At 41.1% G+C, this 25,754-nt stretch overlaps 1 protein-coding gene across 3 annotated transcripts in view; it reads left to right on the forward strand.

The window, feature by feature from the left end:
• The window catches only part of UNC79 (unc-79 homolog, NALCN channel complex subunit), a 371,443-nt gene extending 346,821 nt beyond the window's left edge, over positions 1–24,622 (forward strand). The window contains exons 44-50 of one of the 3 annotated variants that reach the window (XM_025391814.1): positions 2,548–2,637; positions 4,646–4,821; positions 6,092–6,278; positions 7,719–7,916; positions 10,621–10,698; positions 21,374–21,415; positions 23,450–24,018. In XM_025391814.1, the coding sequence (XP_025247599.1) occupies positions 2,548–2,637; positions 4,646–4,821; positions 6,092–6,278; positions 7,719–7,916; positions 10,621–10,698; positions 21,374–21,415; positions 23,450–23,650 (972 nt within the window). In that variant the 3' untranslated portion in view covers positions 23,651–24,018. Of the gene's footprint in view, positions 1–2,547; positions 2,638–4,645; positions 4,822–6,091; positions 6,279–7,718; positions 7,917–10,620; positions 10,699–21,373; positions 21,416–23,449 lie in introns of all 3 variants that reach the window. The other 2 variants (XM_025391812.1, XM_025391813.1) reach the window with 2 other exon arrangements.
• Positions 24,623–25,754: the final 1,132 nt, after the last annotated feature.

Below are 25,754 nucleotides of genomic sequence, written 5' to 3' on the forward strand. Positions count from 1 at the left end.
GCCCTATTTGTTTGTTTGTTTGTCATTAGCAATAAGAGCACTTTACATCAGATCTACCCTCTTAGGAAATTTCTAAGTGTGTAATACAGTATTTCTAACTCTAGGGACTCCACTGCCCAGTAAATCTCTAGGACTTACTCACCTTGCATAATTGAAGCCTTGGACCTTTTGACTAATACCTTCCCCATTTTTCCCTCCCCAGCAGATCCTCCTCAATGATTAGATTTATTGAGGGTAAAATGAAACAAGCATTCTTCTAAGTTACTATTGGTAGTAAAACCAACCTTGCTGGAGGGCAGTTTGACAATCTTCTTTTAGGAATATGTCTGAGAAAATAAATATGCACATGTTTTATATCAAGTATGTTTATTAAAGCATCACTTAAAATAGCAGAAATATGGAAACAAAGCAAATGTCTAACATCATCAGAGTATTGTTTAAATAAAATAAGGTGCATCCATAAGATAGACGATTATGTGCCTACCAAATCGAAGTTTCAAATAATATTTAATTGGAAAATGCTTATGATGTATTTAATTAAAAAGCAAGTTAGAAAAATGTTATCTCAATCTTATAAACATTATATGTATGTGTGTATGTTATATATGTTAGAAAACTTTAAAAAACTTGGAAGGAAATATTAACAGTAGTTTTCCCAGAGGTGGAGGACAGGAATTAGGATTATGGTGATTTCAATTTTAATTTTAATGATTTATGTTTTCCAAATTTCCTATATTAAACATGTGTTGCTTTTATAATCTAAGAAATATAACTTTAAAATCAAATATTAGTTTTGAGGAAGAATTAGCTATGATTTGCTTCAATTCATGAGTTTGAGTTTTGAATATTTTCAACTTTTTAATCATTAGTTTTCCTATGAAATAAATATAGATCTTCTGAAACAAATGGAGCTTGACTTATTTTGTTTTGTTTCTTAAATAACACACCTAAGGTTATTCTTAAGCTTTGCAAAGTAGAGAAAAGGGAGGAGGGCTTGGAAATTATATGTTTTGTTTCATAAGTATATATGGCTCACTAAGAGTCTCCTGACCATGCAGTGAATTTTAAGGCTTTTATTAGATGCAGTTGGCTGTCTCTAGAACAAAAGTGACTTAGTGTTAGTAAATTCTTTGCTCTCATTTTTTGAGATTCAAACTTAAAAGACAAATACTGAATAATGCTCCTAGTAATTATTTTCGGTGACATTTGCCTAGTTGAAATGGTATAAAATATTGCCTATGAAAGAAACAAATCCGTTTCAAGAAATTCAAGAACAGAGTCTCCAGTCCTATTTGCATGACATGTGAAAGGTCAGAGAAAATGGAATAAATCAGGGGGAAATCCTTTCTTGCACAAAAGGATTAATATTCCAAAAGCAGGAACACAATAACCTTTTATAGTTCCTTCACTTGATTTAAATTAAAAGAAGAAAACTTTGGAACGTATGAAATGCTTGGAAAACACTCTGACAGACTGCCAATGACCTTATTTTGCTGTCTGTTATCCTGTCAGAAGAACTGACAAGCATAACATTCTAGAAGAGAGAGAAGGTGATATAGTTCAGTACCGCGCAGATTTACATGAATATGGGAAAATAAGAGCCACTGGGTGAGCTAGTTAAGTCTATAATGTTCCAGATTTTCCTAAAGAAAGCTGAGGAAGGCCTTTAGCATAGTATTCATCTGGCTTCAAAGCCTGCCTCGTTTGATCCACATGATACCCGGCCTGATGTGTGGCTTCTCTCGTACGGCTTTGATATAGCAGCCTGCTTGTTCATTTTCCTTTGCTTTGCTTATAATCCTAAATTCACTGCATTCTCAGGGAGGGCAGGCCGATGCCATTTAACGACCTAAAACACAAACTTGCTTTCTTTTCCTTCCAAACTTTTCAAACACACTTCGAGCATGTGGGGAAGATGACCATTTTGTTTCTTTCCTTTATTTATCCCCTAGCAAGAACTTGACAGTAATACATGCATCTATTTAATAGTGTACCTACTGTGTGTGAAAAGTTAATTTGCAAGTGACTTGACTAGTATGAGAATTTTTGACTCTTTCAGCAAACACGATGCTTGTTTGTATACTTTTTTGACAGAAAATAGATTCAAGATTCTGGTGGTAGAACTTGGTGGCATGTATTTTATGTGTAGCTAAGACTTCCCTAGAATGAGAATGTGTTGCTATGTTTTGGAATGAATGATGTCCTAAAGACTCTGATACTAATGGCATGACATAGGCTGAATCTTTGCATACAAAGCAGTTTAAAAACAAGCACACACATAGAAAATCAGTCCAATAACCCAGTGGATAAAAGCATTTAGCCCCATCTCTCATAGGCCTCTCCTGTTTCTTTGTTCTCCGCCACAAACCTTCTATCAATTTTTGTCCAAATGCTGAGCAGTCAGAGACTATGCTGAGAGTAATGGAGTGAGTCAGAAATCCAGAAAGTGAAACAACTCCTTAGTAAACAACGTGAAACCAGAGTAAGGCAATCATTGCAGTCAGGGCAAAAATAAAGCTGTGACCCAGCTGTGTCCTTGTGTTTCAGTGTGGGACTGCAGCGATGGAGTGTGTAAGGCAGTACATCAATGAAGTGCTGGATTTCATGGCAGACATGCACACGCTGACCAAACTGAAGGTGAGATGACCACCACCTGCTCATCCTTCAGGTTCACAAAACAGAGATGCTTTGAGAGAATTAAGTAGACCATAGGGAACTTATTGCTACCTGGGGAGGCAGCTGTGGCACTGTTGAATAGCCCCTGCCTTGGGGGATCAAAGAGCCAGGGTCCAGCTTTGCAAAGAGGAAAAGAGGAAGGGAAAGGACATTCACATGGCATCAGCCACATGCATAGCTTTACTTTTGCCATATACTCACTTCTCACAATACCTCTGTTAAGATTCTATCCCCATTTTACAAATGGAGAAACTGAGGCTTGGGATGGTGTAGTACTTGCTCAAGTAACACTACTAAGTGGTAAAGTCAAGGTTGAACCCAAGATTCTTGTGACCCTCAATTCATTCTCTTTTTACCACATAGCATTGTTTAATTACCTTGAGCATCAGTTTCCTCTTTTGAAGAACAAATCCAATAATCCCTACCTTGCCTGACTGTTACGAGGGTTTAATCAAAAATAATGTACGTGAAGAGACTTTCATAAACTGTAGCATATTATGCAAACATAAACCATGTATTATTTTTTGCTGCATCGAAGCTATTTTCTTAAAGAAAATCCTTGATGAAAGGGGATAGAACAAAATTTAATTTGCATATGGACACAATCCCAGTGAAGTTGTTGAGATGATTGAGTTTTTGCAGGGTGGAATGAATTGCTGATGCAGGTCCACTTTCCTGCTATGATTCAACTAGGAAGCTAAAAGATGAATAGTTTGAGGGATCTGAGCAAGGCCCTAGACAGAGTGCAGGAGAGAATCCAAACATGGTCCAAGGAGCAGCCAAATTGCAATCTGGCGTTAGATGATTCCTTTTTGATAATTGGGAGCGAGTAATCCCAGAAGTTCATCAACAAAAATACAGTCCCTTAATCACTGACCTGTTCCCTGGCTCTGCTCACATGATCAAAGTGGTTTTTGGTATAGTGATAGATTTGCAAATCCCAGGCAGAAAGTAGAATCAAAATGTAAACTGAGCATATCTCACGATATGTAAACCCAGTCATTTCTTAATGAGCTCCCCTATCGTTCGCTCCTGTGCTGGTTACTGCTTGCTGAATCTGATTGCCCACACTTAAATGACTTTGATGTACAAAGAAGAGGAAACAACTGTTACCTAAACGTGTTTAGGTTGTTTTGCAGATGCTTTCAAAAAATAATAAGTAGGAACCAGGGTCATCAAAAGGTTGGGAATACAGTCATAATCTAACCCTCTGATTTTACCTATTGGGAAACAGATCAGAAGGATCAAGTGGCAAGTGGATTATCTAAGGCCATGGGACTAGCTAGGACAGACCTGGGTCTAGAACCTAAGTCTCAACACTTAGTTCAGTGCTCTTCCCACTGAGCTCACACTGAGCAAAGAAATTTTTCTGAATTAATTCAACAAATACGTATGAGCACCTATAATATCATGGCACTGTTCTAGGCACTGGGGATGCTGTGATGAGCAAAAGCGGACACAACAGCTGCTCTCATTTAATTTATAGCCTGGTAGAGGAGGCCAAATTTAATGAACATTTCACACAAACTACAGTAAAAATGTATCTCTCACAACTGCTATGAAAAAGAGGTAGAAAGCAGCACGGACCTGACCAGGGAGCTCAGGGAACGCTTCCCGGAGGAAGTGACACTTGAGCTAAAATCTGAACAATTAGGTGAAGAGAGGTGGGAATGGCATTCCAGACAAAGGGAATAGCAGCGGGAGAGAACACTGAGAGCCAGCCCAGCTGGAGCTGCAGGCTGAAGGGGTAAGCTCAGTAGCTGGATCTTTCTGGCTTTGTAGGCCACGCTAGGGAACTTTCCCTTCTTTTATCCTAAGAACAATGGGAAGGCTCTGAAGAAGTTTAAGCAGGTTATGTGCTCAGAGTGGCCATAAGAGGGGTGGAAATGACAACCTGATCTTTTCAAAGAATGGCCTGGAATGAATCCAGGTGTCTGCCAGAGTTACAAAATACCGCTTGGTTTTGTAGAGCCACATGAAGACATGTTCCCAGCCTCTGCATGAAGATACCTTTGGGGGACATCTCAAAGTGGGGCTGGCCCAGATTGCAGCCATGGACATCTCACGGGGCAACCACAGAGATAACAAAGCTGTGATCCGCTACCTGCCTTGGCTTTATCATCCCCCCTCTGCAATGCAGCAAGGGTAAGACCCTTACTATTCCGGGAATGAGGGTAAAGAAGGCAGGAAACACCCCTGAGTTTCCTTGGGCTCAGCTAGAGTTAATGATACACTGAAGATTTATGACAGTGGAATAGACTTGGTTAGGAAGATGGAAATTAGATCCCATCTCCATACATACTTGCTGACCCAGAATGCTCTGTGACATGCTGCCAAAAACCAAACCTGTCCTCCCACAAAACCCTCAATTGTCCTAATGAAGAATGAAAATTTTGAGCTTAGAATTACCACTTTAACGCTTGATTTCAACTAGTTAAGTAAATTAATAAGTATGTATCAATATATTTGCCTTCAAGCAGCTTAGATTGTAGCTGGAACAAAAGCTATAGCAGGGATGAAATTGGTGCAAGGTTAGGTTGTACAAGCCCCTGACCCTGCCTTTTAGGGAGGCTAAAGAAGAGAGAGGCATGTACGGGTTTGTTGACTTGGGAACTCAGGGTAGGTTTGAGCCCGCCCTTTTGCGTGGTCAGCCTTCTGTCCAGAGGAAAAGTGTAGAGTGGGAATAAAAAGGGTGGGAGGAGAAGATCACGGGGGAGCAGGAAAATGGGCAGCTGTGTTATATCTCCTCATCTCCTTCCTCCCCTCTACGGGGGATGCCAGAGAAGAAATTTCTTTTTTTTTTTTTTTGAGACGGAATCTTGCTCTGTTGCCCAGGCTGGAGTGTAGTGGCGCGATCTCAGCTAACTGCAACCTCCGCTTGCGGGTTTAAGCAATCCTCCTGCCTCAGCCCCCTAGTAGCTATAATTACAGGCACGCACCACCATGCCTGGTTAATTTTTGTGTTTTTAGTAGAGACGGGGTTTTGCCATGTTGGCCAGGCTGGTCTCAAACTCCTGACCTACAGTGATCCACCCGCCTCGGCCTCTCAAAGTGCTGGGATTATAGGCATGAGCCACCGCGTCCGGCCCACCACAGAATAAATTTCTAAAGCAGGAGTGGAACGAGTTTAGAAAGGGAAGCTAGTCAGAGAGGCAGCCAGCCTTGTGGAAGAATGCTGTGTAATCCTGTGTCACCAAAGGCTGTTCTTTTCTCAAGAAGCTGAGATCCAGGATTAGAATCGAAAACAAGAAAAACAGATACATCATTTTGTTGACACTCAGTTGCCTTGGCATTTTGTTTTATGTGATTGCCTGCAAGACCACACTTTCTATCCCTTCCTTCAATAAGCATTTGTTATGCACCCAATGAAACAGAAAACATAAAATCATCTTTAACACTCCTTCTTCTCTAACAGACCTAAAGAATTCATCGAGTGTGTCTCCCACATCCGACTGTTGTCCTGGCTTCTGCTGGGTTCCCTCACTCACAATGCAGTGTGCCCAAATGCCTCCTCTCCCTGCCTGCCCATTCCTCTGGATGCAGGCTCCCACATTGCAGACCATCTTATTGTTATCCTGATTGGATTTCCAGAGCAATCAAAGGTAAGTGATTTCTGCAAGATTAAGACCGTATGCATCGCAATTGCTAATGGAAACCTTATCAGCCAATTATGTTTCTTCTGAGAAGAAAATGCATCTTATCACTTGCCCTCCTGTGGATGTTAGAAACACAACTTTGTGCTAATGTCTTATTTAAAGTTGTTTAGATTCCCAGACTGTCTCTCCCCCTGCCCCCAAATTGTTTTTAGACTTACTTTTATAAAGATAAATCATGGAGGCAAGCAAGAGTTGGCTTCCCAGGCATTTCTGTCTCAAAATAATGAAGAGAAATAAAAGGCTAGAAATATAATCAAAATTCTGTGATCAGCTTTTAAAACCAGAGACAAAATGGAGGAAAATTTATTCTCCATCTAATTCTTCATGTACTGTCTTTTCAACTGAAATCTCTAGAGATACAGGAAAATACAAAATGAAAACAAGAAGGCCAGTTGGAAACTCACCAAAGCACACATTGGCATGACTATGCAGGGGAACTTTGTAAATTGCAGAGACAGATGATGTGCTAAAGGGAAGAAAGTAAACCCAAGGCAGGCACCAGTCATGAACCTGTCCAGGCAAACCAGACACATTGGTACTAACCAGCTCCAAGGAGCCAGGGGACCTTCACAGAGCTTCGGCAAGTTCTGGGAGGTCACAGTGGCCTTGGGGACAGCTCGGGTTTGGGACACGGCAAGCTGATGATGTGATAAAATGGCACACCCATCCCAATGATCCAAATGATGTTCACAAAAGGAATTAGGCAGTCGATTCCTAATATTTCAACTGAGATCCGGGTTTGGTTCCTAATTATGGTACTTGTGATTTTATGAGCTTGACAAGTATCTAACCTCTCTGATACTCAGATTTTCACCTGTGAAATAGACGAGGGGATGGTTGGAGAGCGATGGAGGTGATCTAGGAAAAGCCTTTGGCGCAGTCTCTGGCGTGTTGTAGGTGCTCTCCCCGCACGTGCTTTCTGCTAAGAGGAGGAACTCTGCTGCTGCTGCTATGATTAAGAACTTCTGGGCAGGGTGTTCACGTATATCACCTGCTTTACTCCCATGCTTTGAAGAGGCTACTATTGTTCCCATTTTACAGATGAGGAAACATCCTAACATGGCAGAATGATTGTTCTCCCTAATCTAGTTTTGGGATGGGAATGTTACTTTCGTTAAAGGGCAAGGGGGTGGGTAGATTTCTTCAGCAAATTAAGGTGCCTTCTCTTCAAAAATGTGCTTTGTTCTCTGAGCACACTCCCACTGGTGGAGAAGAGAGCAGAGCAGATTGTTTTAAGGTGATGAATCACGACTTTGTAACTCTGAGATAATGCCTTTGTGCTTTGACTGTGCTCCCTGGCAAGACCAAAGCCACGCGGGGAGGGCTCCATGGAGGGTCACAGCCTGCTGAGATGCAATGCACCAACGCCATCTTCTTCCTTTTCAGACCTCCGTGCTGCACATGTGCTCCCTCTTCCACGCGTTCATCTTTGCTCAGCTCTGGACAGTGTATTGCGAGCAAAGTGCCGTCGCTACAAATCTCCAAAATCAGAATGAATTCAGCTTCACGGCGATACTGACAGCACTAGAATTTTGGAGTAGGGTGACACCCAGCATCCTTCAGCTAATGGCTCATAACAAAGTGGTGAGTTCACCGACAAGTTTCCCTTCTGAGATGGAATCTCAAAGTGTCCACACCACTCCTAATCCTCACACTCCCTGTTTTCACAGATCTCAGTTGTAAGGTTATATAAATGGATCAGGGATTTGTTACCTTATAAGCTGGATGTTCTGCTTGCATAAGCATTTTGATTAAAAACAAAATAAACAATAGTTCAAGAGATCTATTGTACACCGTGGTGACTACAGTTAATAACAATATATTCTATACTTGAAAATTGCTATGAAGAGATTTCTTTTCTTTTTTTTTTTTTTTTTTGAGACGGAGTTTTGCTCTGTAGCCCGGGCTGGAGTGCAGTGACCGGATCTCAGCTCACTGCAAGCTCCGCCTCCCGGGTTCCCGCCATTCTCCTGCCTCAGCCTCCGGAGTAGCTGGGACTACAGGCGCCCGCCACCTCGCCCGGCTAGTTTTTTGTATTTTTAGTAGAGACGGGGTTTCACTGTGTTAGCCAGGATGGTCTCGATCTCCTGACCTCGTGATCCACCCGTCTCGGCCTCCCAAAGTGCTGGGATTACAGGCTTGAGCCACCGCGCCCGGCCTGCTATGAAGAGATTTCAAATGTTCTCACCACAAAAAATAAGTATGTAAGGCAATGCACATGTTAAATAGCTTGATTTAGCCATTCCACAATGTATATGTATCTCAAAACTTTTATATTGATATATAAATATAAAAAAGCAAACAAGTACAGTTATTAATATTAGAAACAATTTTTATTTTTTCTGCCTAACATCAAATGTATATTGTATGAAATTTCTACCTTGAAGGGTTGTTTGCTGCTATAATGTCAGAGGGTTAGGAGTGAGATTCATATTATTTGAGGATTTCAAAGCAATTTGGAAAAACCTTAGCCAATTAGGTCATCTATTTGTGGTGGTTTAAGAGTAGACTGACTACAGGTGTTCATTCCACTCCGGGCTCAAAGCCTGAAAGGAGCCTCACCTTTTCGAGTTGCCTTATAAGGACCTATGCTCCCAATCTTCAAATCCAGTACTATTGAATGTAGATGGCTTACCAAGAGAGGGGCTGTTCCAGAGCTCATTGGAAAATGTCTGGGGTATGGCTAGCCTAAGCCCACTTCATTGAACCAGTGTAGAGTATTCATCCTGGAGTCAAGGTTGAAGGATATATGGAAGGAATTTACAAGGGAGTCCTTTGGTTCTGACTGCGTATTGGAGGAGGACTCTCAGCTGGGAAAGCTGCAACCAGTGTCTTGATTATGGGGACACCATCAGTAGAGTTCTTGTTTGTTAGGAGCAGGGGACCTGGAGGGACACCATAATGATGATTCCAGTGTGCCCTGAGACCCAACACTACACTGCCCACAAAAGGCATTCAGGAAATGTTTTTTTAATTGATTGAATAATAGTCTAAGAAGTATTTTCTTTTGGTTCTTAATTAGAAAGGGGATTGTATATTTCCTTTAGTGAAGCACTTTGTTCTTTAGAGATGCAAATGATACAGGCATTCTATGTGTAGAGAGATGTCTTAGTTCAATTTAAAGGAAGTTTATGTGAAAATCGTAGCATTTGAATAGTTCTGACTGTTATGGAAAATAATTACATTTATTGGATCACAGATTCTAGGACTAATGAAGAATTTGGAGATCAAACATTCTATTCTGTTATTTCACAGACAACAAAACTGAGGCCTTAAACTTAAGCTAGAGATTAAAAATGTTCCTTCTATCATTAGTTTTTTTGATACCAAGAAATACCTCTCCTCCAAATCACTCTCCATATTTAAATGTTACAAATGAATTTGTTGTACATGAATTTTATGCAAATGATATTACAAAAGAATTTGAATTAAATTCATTCTGAAAATTTTGTTAAACCATATATAAGCCAGTCTGGTAAAAATCTCCCTGGAATATTTAAAATCCAGCTGTAGGAATTTCTGATGAGGGACTTCGCCTCTACTGTCTTTGAACTGTCGTAAGCATGGCTACCTTGTCCCACGGAGAATAAAGCCTCGGAAGCAGATCTGCAGTAAATTAAACAGTTATTGCTGATGAAGACACTGTGTAGAAAGGATCAAGATTGAGAAAGGATCAAAATATTACTGGGAAACATTGATGTGAAAATTACCCTATTCTAATATAAATCCCCTTACCTTGCAAAAGATATCCAGAAAACCAAGGAAAATAGTCTGTAATTGTCTGACTTTGTATCTGGTGCTTTCTCCAAGACACGTTAGTTTAGTTTCAAATAATATTATTTTAAATCATTACATGGTGTATAAAAGTAATTCAAGCATTTGTTATCTCCTCTCCCTGGGTACCCTCCTCTCAAAACAGACTAGCGTGATACACAACTCTTACATCCAAAGAGCTCCATAGTTAGAAATGAAGGAAACAGAAGCCATGTATTCCCTGGTGTGAGTCAGTGCAGTGCAGATTAGTGAGATTAATGCCTGAATTCCATTGGCAGCCCTGAGTTGAATGAGGGAGGCATGACAATTACCAAGCCTCTGGAGCTTTTTAAAAATCTTTTTCTGGCTTGAAGTTTCAGAGGTGAATGAACACCACTGCCAGTGGTCTCCTATGGTCATTACGCAGAAAGACCTCATGGGCACAGGACATCATAGGTCTTCTGCGGCTGCAGACTAGTTTGCAAGGTTTCCATATCACTGGGAATGGAATTAACTTTCATGTTTGTTGTTTCAGATGGTAGAAATGGTGTGTCTCCATGTGATTAGTTTAATGGAGGCATTGCAGGAATGCAATTCGACCATTTTTGTCAAGGTAGGAAAACCTTATGATTCTTACAGACCATTTCTTACTGCTAAAAACAAATGTGGATTTATGTTGAAGGTACTTTCTGAAAAGAATTAGTTTTAACATTCAGAGTTGGGGCTGGAGAATTCAGGCTCCTATAACAACCCTTTACCAAATGGTTATTGCATGAATTTTGCTCTTGGTCTACCACTATGACCAACTTCAGCTGGGTTAAATATATCAGACTAGGCCAGGCATGGTGGCTCATGCCCATAGTCCCAGCATTTTGGGAGGCTGAGGCAGGAGGATTGCTTGAGCCTAGAAGTTTGAGACCAGCCTGGGCAATATGGTGAGACCTTGTCTCTACCAAAAAAAAAAAAAAAAAAAGAAAAAAAAATGTAACACAAGTGCTGAAAGTATTACTGGGGAACATCGATGTGAAAATTACCCTATTCTAATATAAATCACCTTACCTTGCAAAAGATATCCGGAAAACCAAGGAAAATAGTCTGTAATTGTTTGGCATGGTATCTGGTGTTTTCTCTAAGACAAATTAATTTAGTTTCCAATAATATTATTTTAAATCATTATATGGTGTATAAAAGTAATTCAAGCATTTGTCATCTACCCTCCCTCAGTACCCTCCTCTCATCAGAAACAGACTAGTGTGATACAAAAACGAAAGAGTAGAGAACTTGGTTTCCTATTCCGTTTATCTTTCTGTCTCCCCTCTTTTTCCTTTCCTTCCTATCGTTCCACCTCTTTGTCTCTCTGATCCTTCTTCCTCTCCTTGTATCTCTTCTTGTATTTCTTTATCTTTCACCTCTATATTCTATTATGTTGGCCACCGTCACCACCCACCATCATCACCCACTAGTGGGCATCACCTCTATATTCTATTATGTTGGCCACCGTCACCACCCACCATCATCACCCACTAGTGGAAACCTTATANTATTATGTTGGCCACCGTCACCACCCACCATCATCACCCACTAGTGGAAACCTTATAACTTGCTGTTTCATTCCTTGGTTAACTCCACTCGTCAACAAAGAACATTTGTCACATTCACTCACACTATGCTGAAGAAAAGCAGCCCATTTCCGGGGAAAGCTTGACTGTTACCAGAAGAGAACAAGATCATTGGTTCAAATGGGCTAGATATATGATATCTAGCTTGCTAATAGCAAAAGTCAACACTGTTGGAGTGCAGTGGTGCAATAATATACATATGGCAAATGGTACATATTTAAAATGTTCTGTTTGATAAGTCTTGACTTACATTATGCCATGCACTATGATCAAGACAATGAACATATCCATCACCTCCAAAAGTTCTTCAAGCCAGGTGTGGTGGCTTATGCCTGTAATCCCAACACGTTGGGAGGCTGAGGTGGGCAGATCACTTGAGGTCAGGAGTTCAAGACCAGCCTGGCCAACATGGTGAAACGCCATCTCTACTAAAAATACCAACATCAGGCAGTCATGGTGGCACACACCTGTAATCCAAGCTACGTGGGAGGCTGAGTCAGGAGAATCGCTTGAATCCGGGAGGTGGAGGTTGCAGTGAGCCTAGATTTTGCCACTACACTCCAGCCTGGGCAACAGGATGAGACTTTGTCTCAAAAAAAAAAAAAAAAAAAAAAAACCCAAAATTTTTTCATACCCCTTTATAATCCTTTGGTTAGGTTACTCGTCTCCTTGTCCCCAGATAACTACTGACCTGCTTTCTGTCACTATAGATCAGTTTGCACTTTCTAGAATTTTCTTTAAGTGGATTCATACAGTATATACCTTTTTTTGCCTTCTTTCGCTTGTAATAATTGAGATTAATCCATGTTATTGCATGTATCAGTGGACCATTACTTTTATTTCAGAATAGTAGTCCATTGTACGAATATACCACATTTTGCTTATTCATTTGTCAGTTGACATCTAGGGGGTTCCCAGTTTGGGGCTTTCACAAATAAATCTGCTATGAAGATTCGTGAAGATGTCTTTGTGTACATATATGCTTTCGTGTATGTTGGGCAAATACCTAGGAATACAATGTCTGGGCCATGTGACAGGTGTATATTTACCTTTAACAAAATTGTTTTCCAAACCATTTTCCAAAGCTGTTGTGCCCTATTACATCCAGTATATGAACAGTATATGAGCAGTCCCAGTTCCTCCACATCTTTGTCAACACTTGGCATAGTCAATCTTTAATATTAATTATTCTAAGAGTTGTGTACTGGTATTTTGTTGTGGTTTTAAATAGCATTCTCCTGTTTGCTAATGACATTAGCATCTTTTCATGTACTTATTTGCTGTCCATATGTCTGCTTGGTGAAGTGTCTGTTAAAATTATTTACCCATTTTTTATTGGATTGGGTTTTTTCCTGATTACTGAAATTTGAGATACAAGTTCTTTATCAGTTATGTGATTTGCAAAGATTTTTCTCTGTGGTTTGTCTTTGGAATTCTTAATTTTGATGAAGTACCATTTACCAATTTTTTTATTTTATGAATCATGATTTTGATGTTGTATTTTTAAAAATCTTTGCCTAGCCCAAAAATAATAAAAAGTTTTATTTGTGTTTTATTCTAAGCTTTATCTAGGTTTTCACTTGGGCGTTAGTTTAAGTCTGTGATCTATTTTGAGTTAACTCTTGTATATGGTGTGAGATATGGCTTGAGGTACCTTTTATGTATATGGATAGTTAGTTATTCCAGCATCATTGTTAAAAATACTATACTTTCTCCATCACATTGCCTTTGCACTTTTGTCAAAAATCAAATAACTATACAATTCTAATTCTGGCTTCTTGATTCTGTCCCACTGATCTCTATTTTTTTTATTTTTATTTTTATGTTTTTTTCCTGAGACAGAGTCTCACTCTGTCACCCAGGCTGGAGTGTAGTGGCACAATATCGGCTCACTGCAACCTCCGCCTCCCAGGTCCAAGTGATTCTCCTGCCTCAGCCTCCTGAATAGCTGGGATTACAGACACCCGCCACCATGCCCGGCTAATTTTTGTATTTTTAATAGAGATGGTGTGTCACCATGTTGGCCAGGCTGGTCTCGAACTCCTGACCTCAGGTGATCTGCCGACCCTGGCCCCCCAAAGTGCTGAGATTACAGACATGAGCCACCATGCCCGGTCAGATCTCTGTCTATTTTTATAACACACTGTCTGCATTACTACAGCTTTATAATATTCCTTGAAATCAGGTAGTGTCAGCCTTCTAAATTCATTCATCTTTTTCAAAGTTGTTTGGCTATTCTAGGTCCTTTGCAGTTCAAGATAAATTTTTAAATTGGTTTGTCAATTTCTACAAAAAGATTGTTAGGGGCTGGACACAGTGGCTCATGCCTGTAATCCCAGTGCTTTGGAAGGCCAAGGAGGGAGAATTGCTTGGGACCAGGAATTCAAGACAAGCCTGGACAGCCTGGCAGCATATTGAGACCCTGTCTCTACCCTGCAAAAAAAATTGTTTTAATTAGCTGGATATGGCAGCACATGCCTGTAGTTCTAGCTACTTGGGAGGCTGAGGTGGAGCACAATGATTTGAGACTTTTCTTTCCTAATATAAATGATTACTGCTATAAATTTTCCTCTAAGCACTGGTTTAGCTACATCCTACAATTTGGCATGTTGTGTTCTCATTTTTATTCAATTCAAAATACTTTCTAACTTCTCTTTTGCTTTCTTTCTGGCATTGATTATTTAGAACCATATTGTTTTACTTCCAAATATTTAAAGATTTCCAGAGAATTTTCTGTTATGGATTTGTAATTCTAATGTATCACAGAATATACTTTATATAATTTGACTCATTTTAAATTATTGAGACTTGCTTTATGGCCCAGAATATTGTGTATCTTAGTAAATGCTCTGTGTGCACTAGAAAAGAATGTGTCTTCTGCTGTTGTCGCTTGGAGTTTCCTAAGTAAGTTAGTTCAAACTTGTTGATTGTATTGCTCAAGTCTTCTATGTTCTTCTTGTTATGTCTGTTAACTTATTCTATCAATTATTGAGAAAGGGATATTGAAATATTTCTCAATGTGGATTTATTTTTGCTTAATGTATTATGAAGCTCTGTGATTAGGCTTATAAATGTTTAGGATTGCTATATTTTCCTAATGAATTGAAATTATAAAATATCTCTCTTCATCTTTGGTAATATTTTTAGTTTAGTTTAGTGGTTTTTTTTTTTTGGTGAGATGGAGTCTCGCTTTATCACCCAGGCTGGAGTGCAGTGGTGCAATCTTGGCTCGCCACAACCTACGCCTCCCAGGTTCAAGCAATTCTCGTGCTTCAGTCTCCTGAGTAGCTGGGACCACAGGCACCTGTCACCATGCCCAGCTAATTTTTGTATTTTTATTTTTTTATTTTTTAATTTTTTTTTTGTTGTTGTTTTTTTTGAGATGGAGTCTCGCTCTGCCACCCAGGCTGGAGTGCAGTGGCCGGATCTCAGCTCACTGCAAGCTCCGCCTCCCGGGTTTACGCCATTCTCCTGCCTCAGCCTCCCGAGTAGCTGGGACTACAGGCGCCCGCCACCTCGCCCGGCTAGTTTTTTGTATTTTTTAGTAGAGACGGGGTTTCACCGTGTTAGCCAGGGTGGTCTCGATCTCCTGACCTCGTGATCCGCCCGTCTCGGCCTCCCAAAGTGCTGGGATTACAGGCTTGAGCCACCGCGCCCGGCCTAATTTTTGTATTTTTAGTAGAGACAGGGTTTCACCATGTTGGCCAGGCTGGTCTTGAACTCCTGACCTCAAGGGATCTGCCCACCTCGGCCTCCGAAAGTGCTGGGATGACAGACATGAGCCACCGTGCCCAGGCTGAAAAAACTTGGAGGTGATGGATATGTTCATTATCTTGATTGTGGTGCATGGCATAATGTAAGTCAAGACTTATCAAACTGGGCGCTTTAAATATGTACCATTTACCATATATGCATTATTGCACCACTGCACTTGAACAGTGTTGACTTTTGCTATATAAAATTAATAAATATTACCCATCTTTCTTTGGTAATATTTATTAATAAAATAGTCCAGCTTTCTTTTGACTAATGGTCGGATGGTACATATTTTTTTCATCCTTTTACTTTTATCCTATCTATGTCTTTGTATTTAAACTGCATTTCTTATAAGCAGCATAAAGTTGAATGTTGCTTTAAAAAAATCCCATCTGACAGTCTCTTCCTTTTGATTGACGTTTTTAGATCATTTTCATTTAATGTGTTTCGTGATATTGTTGGATTTAAATCTATTATCTTACTGCTTGTTTTCTATATTTCACATCTGTTCTTTGTCTCCTGTCCTCTCTTTTGTGCCTTCTTTTGGATTAAGGTTTTTATGATTAAATTTTGGATATAATTTCCTTTTTTTTTGTATAATTAAGATAAACTGAGATGGCAACCAAGATAATTAACTTGAGAACTTTCTTCTTTTCAGACATCAGCATTTAGTGCTCTAAATTTCCTTTCAATACTGTTTTAGCTGCTTTCCCCCAGATTTTGATAGATTCTCATTTCCATTCAGATCAAACTGTTAATTTCCAGTTTGGCTTCTTTTATGACCCATAGTTATTTGGAAGTGTGTTTTTAAATTATCTTATTAGCTATATGTCTTTGTTGTTGTGTTAGTGGTTGATTTAGAGTTTATAGTATATATTTTTAACTAATCACAGTATGCCTTCAAGGAATATTATACCACCTCATGTATTGTATAGGAACTGAACAATAACATACCTCCATTTCCCACCTCCTGACTTCATGCTATTATTGTCATACATTTTACTTCTATATATTTTATAAAGCAAATCATACATTATTATTTTTGCTTTAAACAGTTGATTATCTCTTAAGGAGATTTTAAACAAGTTTTATATTCATTTACATTTGCTATTATTGCCATATTTATATTTGCCATTTTAGTGCTCTTCACTTCATACCATAGATCTAAACATTCATCTTTCATCTTTCCTTCTCTGCCCAAAGGATTTTCTGTAAAGTCTTCTGTGCAGGTCAACTGGTGATTAATTGTTTTAGGTTTTGTATGTCTCAGAAGCTTTATTTTGCTTTCATTTTTGAAATAAAATTTCACTGGGTATTTAATTCTAGATGGACAGTTTCAGAGGTTTTTTTTTTTTTTTCCAATACTTTAAAGATACTGTTCCTCCATGGTCTTTCTGCTTGTATTGTTTCCAACAAGAAATCTGTCATTCATTTTTTTTTTTTTTTGTCTGTATGTGATATGTCTTTTTTTTCTCTGGCTGCTTTGAAGATTTTGTCTTTGCCACTATGTTTAAGCAATTTGATGATGCTATGCCTTGGTAGAGTTTTCTTCGTATTTCTGGTGCTTGGGTTTGGTGAGCTTCTTGGATCTTTGAATTTATAGTTTTCATTAGATTTGGAGAAGTATCAACCATTGTTTCTTCAAATATTTTGTTCAGTGCCCCTACTCAGCATGTTCAATCTTTCTTCTACCTTCTTGACCATATTGAATATAGTTATCATAACTGTTTTAATGTCCTTGTCTACTAGTTCTGTTATCTGCGTCATTTTTGTTTTATTTTCTGTTGACAGATTTTTCTCCTCATTCATGTGTCGTAATTTTTGTTGTTGCTTCTTAGCATGCCTGGTAATTTTTTATTGTATTATTGACATTGCAAATTTGACTTTCTTGGGTGATGGGTATTTTTGTATTCATATAAAAATTCTTAAGCTCTATTCTGTGACATAGTTACATACCTTACAAATATTTTTGTCCTTCTGAAGCTAACATTTAAGCTTTGTTAGGTGTTGATGAGAGCAGCAATTTTTGTAGGGCACGTAGTTCTTCACCGGTGCTGCTGTGTACCACTATACTCATCAGTACTCTCGTGATGTTCTATGAGTTACAAGATTTTTCCACTCTGACTAATAGGAACACAAAATATTCTTGGCCCTATGTAATCACCAGGGGATTTTTTCCTTCTAATATTTTTGGGTTGTTTTTTCCTCCAGTGTTGGATAATTTTTATAACTTGCATGTACTGGCCAACACTCAGCTGAAGACTCAGGGGATCCCCTTGCAGATCTTTGGAGTTGTCTCTCTCTGTAGATCTCTCCTGTCCAGCACTCTACCTTGCAAACTGTAGTCACTCTGACCTCCCAGGGCTCTTGGCTGCATCTCCTCATTCAGGAAGACTACCAGGCTCCACCTGCATTTCTGCTCCTAGTGCTACTGCCTGAAAACTCTCTAGGCAGTGAGCTGGAATACCTGCAGGGCTCACCTGGTTTGTTTCCTTTCCCTCAGTGATCTCTGTCCCGCATTTCTTGATGCTTAATACCTGAAAAACATTGTTTTTTATAGTTCATCTGGGTTTTTAGTTGTTCCAGGCAGGAGGGTAAATCTGGTCTTTGTTACTCCATCTTGGCTGAAAGAGAAAGTTTCATCACCAATTTTAATTTTGAGGGCTGGAATAAGCAGGATTGAAATGAGTACAGTCCAACCAGGCAGGAAGTCTTCCGTTTGTTCTGTAGCATGAACCAAGATAAGAGGAAGGGTATCACTTTTATTTTTGTGAAAACCTATTTTTTAAATGTCCTTCAGTTTTCAGGATATTGTTTCTGAAGCGGGGGGGGAACCCAACCAACTTTACTCCATTATAACATTGCAGAGCCCAAAATAAATTACATCTAATTCTTACTGACAGATTTGTAGTAGCCACTAGCAAAAGAGAATGAAAATGGAAGTTATTCAATAAGTCAAATTAACATTCCTGAAATAGGATGATGGCTGGGTTATACAATGTCGTCAATAACGATGAGCTTTAACTGGATGCCTTTAGTCACGTGATTTGCAAATCACAAACCTGAAGGTCCCTTGCAGGTGTATTTTAGAATCACATGGTCATAGATTACATCAATGGGGAAATAATAAAATCCCTTTTAGACCAACATCACTGTTCCTCTTGCTTGCTTCGCACAGACCCTTAGCCCCAGTGGCAGCACTGGGAAAGGTATCCACCCAGGGACAGGGTACTCAGTACTCCCTGACCCTCCTCTTCCCAAGTCCCTCACGATTCTTAACAGGAGGTTAGTTTGGGTATTTCCCAAATATCAAGAGGCGTATGGGCCCACTTCCATATTAAATAGTCAAAGATCAACAAAGTCTATAACATCAGGACCCTCCAGGGCTTGCTTTTTGCTGTGCAGAAATTATAGGGGGAGACAGTTAGACTAGATAAATATTTTTTTCCATTCAGAATGCCTAGAGGAGCCAGTCCTAGTAAGGGTGAGAGGGCACAGCTTTATCTGGTACCCACCTTTGTAATCCCACAGTTTTGTTACGAGGGTTGGGGGACAGGGGGAGGCATGGAGACGGTGGCATTTTCTGATATTTTCAGCTTTAGTCTCATGACATTTTCTGATACACACCATACTCCATTTCTAAACACAGTATTCATGTTAGAGACCACGTATTAGCTAGCTGCAACAGAAACACTATGTTTAGGAATGTTTAGGAGTAAGTGACAATGGAAGTCAAATTAGCGAATTGTATACACCAACAGAATGTTAAAAGTCAACAGCCAGATTTAGCCTTGGGATCAAAAACAGGGAGAGAAATTCAGCTTATCACTTCACCAAGTTCATTTTAAAGAAAATGTGATGAATTCAATGAAACCAGCAGCTTATGGCTATGACTAACTTTGAACTCTGAGGTCATTTACATACCGTACCCCATCCCAAAAAGCTCTCCTTCTTCTTTCGTTTTTTTTTTTTCATTACATCACTGTCCCCCAGTTTGCGCAGGTTAGAAACCTCTACCTCTTCTTTGACCTTTTCGTCACTTGAAAGAGCAAAGAGCAGACTCATCCTCAGATCCTCAAGATTTGTCTCTGCAGGCGGAATCCTTCCCCATCCCCAGAAACTGTCCCTGGTCTTCTCTGGACCATTGAGGCAACCTCCACAATGACGCTTGCCTCCATTCCCTGCCTCCTTCTTCACTGTAATCTGCAGGTTGCTGCCACAGTGATCTTTCTGGAGCACAGTCCTGCTCATGGTGAATAGAGCATTCCCTCTTCAGAAGCTGTAATGCATTTGGAATAAAATTCAGATTCCCTAATTTAGCATTTAGGGCCATCTGGTGGGCTAAGGGTGTGAAGGGCTGGCCTGTGCTTTTCTAAACTTGTTTTTCATGGCCCTTTTCTAAGAGCCTCACATGTCAGCATCACGTGCCTGTCTCCCATCCCCGACTCTCTGCACACTCCCACCAGTGAGCTTTGCCCATGCCTTCTCTCTGCTTCCTGGAATGCCCTTGTACTGGCTTCCCAGGACTACCAAGGTATTACAGTCTGGGTGGTTCAACCAACAGAAATGTATTCCCTGGAAGTTCTGGAGACCAGAAGACTGAGATCAAGGTGTCGGCAAGTTTGGTTCCTTTTAAGGGATTGGAGAAACAATTTGTTCCGGATCTCTCTCCTAGCTTCTGGTGGTTTGCTGGGTCTTTGGGGTTCCTTGGCTTGTAGGTCCCCATCTTCATCTTCACATAGCATGCTTTCTGTGTGTTTCTGTGTATGTGTCTGAACTCCCCTTTTTATAAGGACACCAGTCATATTGGATTAGGGGCCCACCCTACCCCAGTATGACCTCATCTTAACTAATTTACATATTCAACAATCCCATTTCCAAAGAAGGTCACATTCTGATGCAGCGCAGATGAGGACCTCAGTATAGATTTTAGTGGGACACAATTCAGTCCATGACAACACTACTCCTTTATTTGAGTGGAGAGTTGGAAGGTGTATGGCTCGAAATGATATGATACATATCGGTGTATTAAAGATCTAAGAAGTACTGAAATAAAGAAACTAACATTTCCAAACCTATTGGATTGGAGTCCCCCTCCACCATTTGAAAGTTCTCCAAATTAGAGTTCCATGGAACACGCTTTGAGAAGTGCCATATTCTGTCTCCGACTTCTGGATGTACAAGGCCATGAATATTTACTTAGATTCTAAAGGACTGAAACATGGCGGAGGGACCAAAGCAGAGAGAAGGAGCAGCTTCCGGAAGTCCTCAGGCCAGGGCACCCTGCGACCTCCTCCCAGGAAGGACCACATCAGAGGGGTTGAGGGTCCGTCAGAGAAGCAGCAGAGGGCCAGGGCTCCCCACCAGGGACTTGCTGCTTGGCTGTGTGTGCCCCCACACCCTGCAGACACCCGGCTCCGTCTCGCTGTATTCCGCCTTCCAGATCGCAGCCAGGCATCTCGGAGTGGCCTTTCTCGCTCACTGAAGCGTTCCAACCACTGACCAGAGATATTTTCCTAATGACTACAGGCAAATAGAGTCGCCATTCCACTCAGACACTCAGTTCTAAAGATCCTGTGGAGGAAATTCTATTTCAAGAAAGTGAGGATTTAATTAAATAAATACACATTTAATTTCCTGTGCTTAGTAGCTTTCGGGAGACAATCAGTCATTTACTCTAAAGTGTGTATCTCAGGCACTCATGGGGCGCTTATTAACCTCCAAATGCCACTGGCTCAGCAGGGTTTGGCCTCAGAAAGGCATTGTGCTGATAACGGGTAGCTCTGCCGCAGGGCCCACATCCATGCGCGAAGTGAAAGGGATTCAGTGTGGCCTGTTTTCCCTTGCAATAAGCGAAGCTTTGTGGGAGAATAGAGAACACTAATAATGAAGCTTTTGTCTTTCTCCATACAGCTGATACCTATGTGGTTGCCAATGATTCAGTCAAATATCAAGGTAAGTCACCCCCTGGGCTGATTGGAAGCTTGGTTTCCTGCAGAGAACATATAACATTCCTAGGGATTGTTGATGCTCCATTTACTATGGAGAAGGATGAATTCAACCTGTTCCTGGCCTTAGAGGGCTGATAATGCAGGAGACCTGTGGGCCAGGTAAGGGCTCTGCAGGCAGGGGGTGGCGGCAGGAGCCATTGTCCTACTGCTTGAGGTTGGTAAGCATACAGATGGAGGGGAGCATCCCAGGGTCTGAGCGAGCCTCAATCCACTGATGAGAGTACAGGCCAAGGCTGGGTGCAGTGGCTTCCGTCTGTAATCCCAGCACTTTGAGAGGCCAGGGTGGGAGGATTGCTTGAGGCCAGGAGTTGGAGACCAGCCTGGGGAACATAGTGAGACCCCATCTCTACCGAAGAATAAAAATGTAACTGGGTGTGGTGGCATGCATCTGTGGTTCTAGCTACTTAGGAGGCTGAGGTGGGAGGATCACTTGGAAGCCCAGGAGTTCGAGGCTGCAGTGAGCTATGATCCTGCCACTGCACTCCAGCTTAGGCAACAGAGTGAGACCCTGTCTTTATTTTAAAAAAAGAAATCAAAGAAATGTAAATTGGAAGTAAAAAATTAAACTGTCACTGTTTGCAGATAACAAGATCATGTATATATAGACAGAGCAAGACCCTGTCTCTCAAAAAAAAAACAAAAAGAATAGAATACTGACCCCTTGGAGGATACCCAGACACATTCAATGATATGTCCTGGTTGCTAAAATTGATTTTCTATCATGGAAAGAATTCTGTTATGAAAGGATAACATTGAATAAAAGGATTGAGCTACAAGGAACCTACTGCCTCAATTCATATATGAAGAAATTTAGGACCAAAAGTAAGAGTGACTTGGTCAGGACCCCACAGCCTGGAAGAGGAGATTCCGACCGAATCTATTTCCCAGCCCCAGGCTTCTCCTTGAGTGGCGCTTTGTCATTGTAGGGGCAAACATACTCTATGACTAGCAAACAGAGTTACTGGGCTTGACTTAAGATGGCAAAGCCTGCCGCCTGCTCCATCCAAACCGGGTCCTGTCTGTCGCACTAAGTGTTGTGGGGACAGGAGGAAAAGCTGGAAAGTTTTTTGTGGCTTTCTTCTCTGAGTTGAGGAGGCATGCTAATGGAAGGAAAGCGGTATGAACTCAGGGTGCCCAGACACCATAAGAGAAAAACGCGGCTGTCAACAAGGACCACAGCCTTTGAGTCCTGATTATGGCCTTGGTGCTATTTGTGGCGGCCATCGGGGGCATGGGCACTGCTGAAAACTGCCTCTTGATACTAGTTTTTTTCTGTGAAAAGAGTTTCTTGCACTCTCAGCTTGAAGCATTTTCAATTGCCTCTCTTACCCCTTTCCCAGCTTGATGGCAATCTGTGGTGATTTTACATTGCCCAGATGGCCAGGAGGAGGCCGACAGAACTCCCTAAGAAGCTTGGAGAAGGAAGAAAAGCTATTATCCTAGCTTCTTCCTGTGCCAAGTTCTGTTCTGAGCACTCTTTTAACCCATTTGTCCTACACAAACCCCCTGAGTAAGTGTAACTCTCCCCTCTTTTCCCATGAGAAAACCCAAACACAGACCAATAAACCTTGTTCCCAAAGTCGCCTATAGAGGAGCCAGGCTTTGAACACAGGGAGCCTGGCAGCAGAACCCGGGCACTTCTCCACCACACCCAGGTCCCTGTCGTAAACAGTTCCCTGGGGCCAAGTTTATGTGTTAGCCCAGCACTGGTGTGGCAGCTTTATGTTTTCATTGTAGTGAGTCCGTCAAGATGGGCATGTCATTATTCTGATGGGTTGGGCCAGGATGACTCTAGAAAACACGCTGCGATCCCCTGCTCTGGGCACTGCCAGAGTTGAGAGTTTGCCTTCTTCAGGCCAGATAACCCTTGAGCCAAGCCTAAGTTCTGCCTGCAAGAAGCCGCCTGGGTTGACGCTCCCTGGGTTGCCCAGGAACACTAGAAAGAAATAAACTAAAACCTCTTGCCCTTTCTTGACAGCACTTATCTGCAGGACTCCAGCTTCGCCTCCAGGCTATTCAGAACCACGTGAACCACCACAGCCTAAGGACGCTGCCGGGCTCGGGCCAGAGCAGTGCTGGCCTGGCAGCCCTCCGCAAGTGGCTGCAGTGCACTCAGTTCAAAATGGCCCAGGTGGAGATCCAGTCCTCGGAAGCAGCCTCTCAATTTTATCCTCTATGAGTGGACTCCTCGGCGCTCAGTGTCAACACTCTGGTTTAGCAATAATGGGTTTAAAAACAAACAATTTGATCCAAGCAGGTTGGGGAACATATTGGTACTGTACATTCTCTTTCTAGTTTAGTAAAAGATGTGCAAAGGCCAGAGAGGGCCGAAAATGAAGCTTTCTTGCTACACATATTTCTGATGACTCCTTGGGCTATCTGATTAAGTGTTTCCTTACATTATTTTTTAAAAACCAAATCATTTTTCTTTAACTAACTTCTATTTTTTTTAAGAAAAAAAAATAGACTGGTGGGTACTCACAGAAAAGTTGTATAAGTCCCCCTGTTGCTATTTTTGATGATAGAGAATAAATAGGGTTTTTGAAACCTTTGTAGTGTTTTTTCTTAAAATCCACTCTTGGCAATGCAATAAAAAAAACCGTCACCATAAGCCAGTGACACCTGACTGAAGCTTTTTGTCATTATCCTGGGAAAAGTGGCAGCTTGCAAGGAACATTACAAAGTGCACTTAGAAATTAGGTGGTTAAACTGCGCCAATTGTTTTCGTTGTTTTATAATATCATTTTCCAAAACTGTCCAGTAAGTTTTATTATTTTTAAAACTAGTTTTTCAACTCATTAGTTCTACGCTGTACTCTCTTGTAAGCTTTATGATAACCACTTTAGTTTTGTGAAGAATAAATTTTATTCTTTTGTTAATACTTGTATACAATTTAATTGAAAACTGTAGCTTGCACACCGGACCAGATGAGTCCCGCACTGGCACAGCGCCCTGCACCTGGAGTGATGTTTGATAAAACGGGATTTTAATAGTTTCAGAGCACCAAGATTTCTCCACACCTATACCTAGCATTGGACTGTGCATTCCAAATGAAATTTCTCCTCTTTGTCCCTGTAATGCACTGACTAACAGAAGACTTACTACACATTTAAGCTGTATATTGACATGCTATTAAATGCATTTTTTATTATCTTTGTGAGCCTGGGGTTTTTTAAAACCAGTTTATAGAGCTAGAGTTTAGTTCCTGACAACCATTCCTTCTAAAGCTCTACAGCTTCTAACTTCTCTTGAAACTGAAATTATGAAGAAAAAGGCTTTCTTTCAGGCCGTTTGATGAGAGGAATACACAATTTGTTTGAAGTCTGCCTCTAGGAAGGACTCTGAGGGCAAGACCTTTTTTTTTTTTTTTTTTTTTTTTTTTTTAATGTTCATTATTAAGAGGCTTCCTTTGTCTTCTGGGAGCTCTGAGGTCTTAATGCTTCTCAAAGGAAAACAAGCCCTCAGATGTTTAACTGTTCATATGAGTTCTAGAAAGAGCGATCTTCAAATCTTCATCCTTATACAAATTGCAGGGGACCATTCAGGCTCCGTGTGGAGAGTACAGAAGTGACCATTCTTCGTATCTGCCTAACAGACTCTTCTGAAAGGCCCCTCCCTGGTCACAACCCTTCTCCGTCACAGTCATGCTTGGCTGAGCTTCCGTGAACATTTTGTCTTATAGTCAAGTTGTGCGTTTCTTTATCTCGCTTGTAAACAGTGACAGCTTTGAGCATATGTGCTATGTCTGTCTCCCCATGGTTTGGCACACGGTACATGTTTAATTAATGTCTATCCAGTGAATGGATTCAGTTAAGTAAGAGGCCTGTCTTGAGCTCCCCACAGGCACCATGAGCTTTGCATGTGACATTCTCTTTTTTTGCGTTGGTTTCTGGAGGAGGAGGAGCTTCTGGCTGCTTCCCCTGTGAGGGTTTCTATGACATCCTCATCTGGGCTCAGCTGCAGGCCTGGCTCTTGGCTAGTCCTGAGCCCACCCTGCCCCAGGCAGCCAGGATCTTGGTGGTCCCATCCCACCAGTAGACAAAGTCCAAAGTTACCCACATCTTCTTCTCCCACTCCCTCTTCTTTGCCCGGTTCTTTGAATGGACTTCTGCCTGAACTTTTCTTTGTATTTGCATCTTCCCCAAGCTGCAGACGAACCCTTAACCTGGCACTCTTGACTGGGGCCCCCATTTAATGCTTCCGACGGTCTGGACCTGTTTCCTTCACCTAGAGTCTTGGTCACTCCCAGGCAAATCTCTCTCCTTGCTCTTGAGAACCAGGAC

Source organism: Theropithecus gelada, chromosome 7b (assembly GCF_003255815.1).
Source record: "Theropithecus gelada isolate Dixy chromosome 7b, Tgel_1.0, whole genome shotgun sequence".
In the NCBI taxonomy this organism is placed as follows: domain Eukaryota; kingdom Metazoa; phylum Chordata; class Mammalia; order Primates; family Cercopithecidae; genus Theropithecus; species Theropithecus gelada.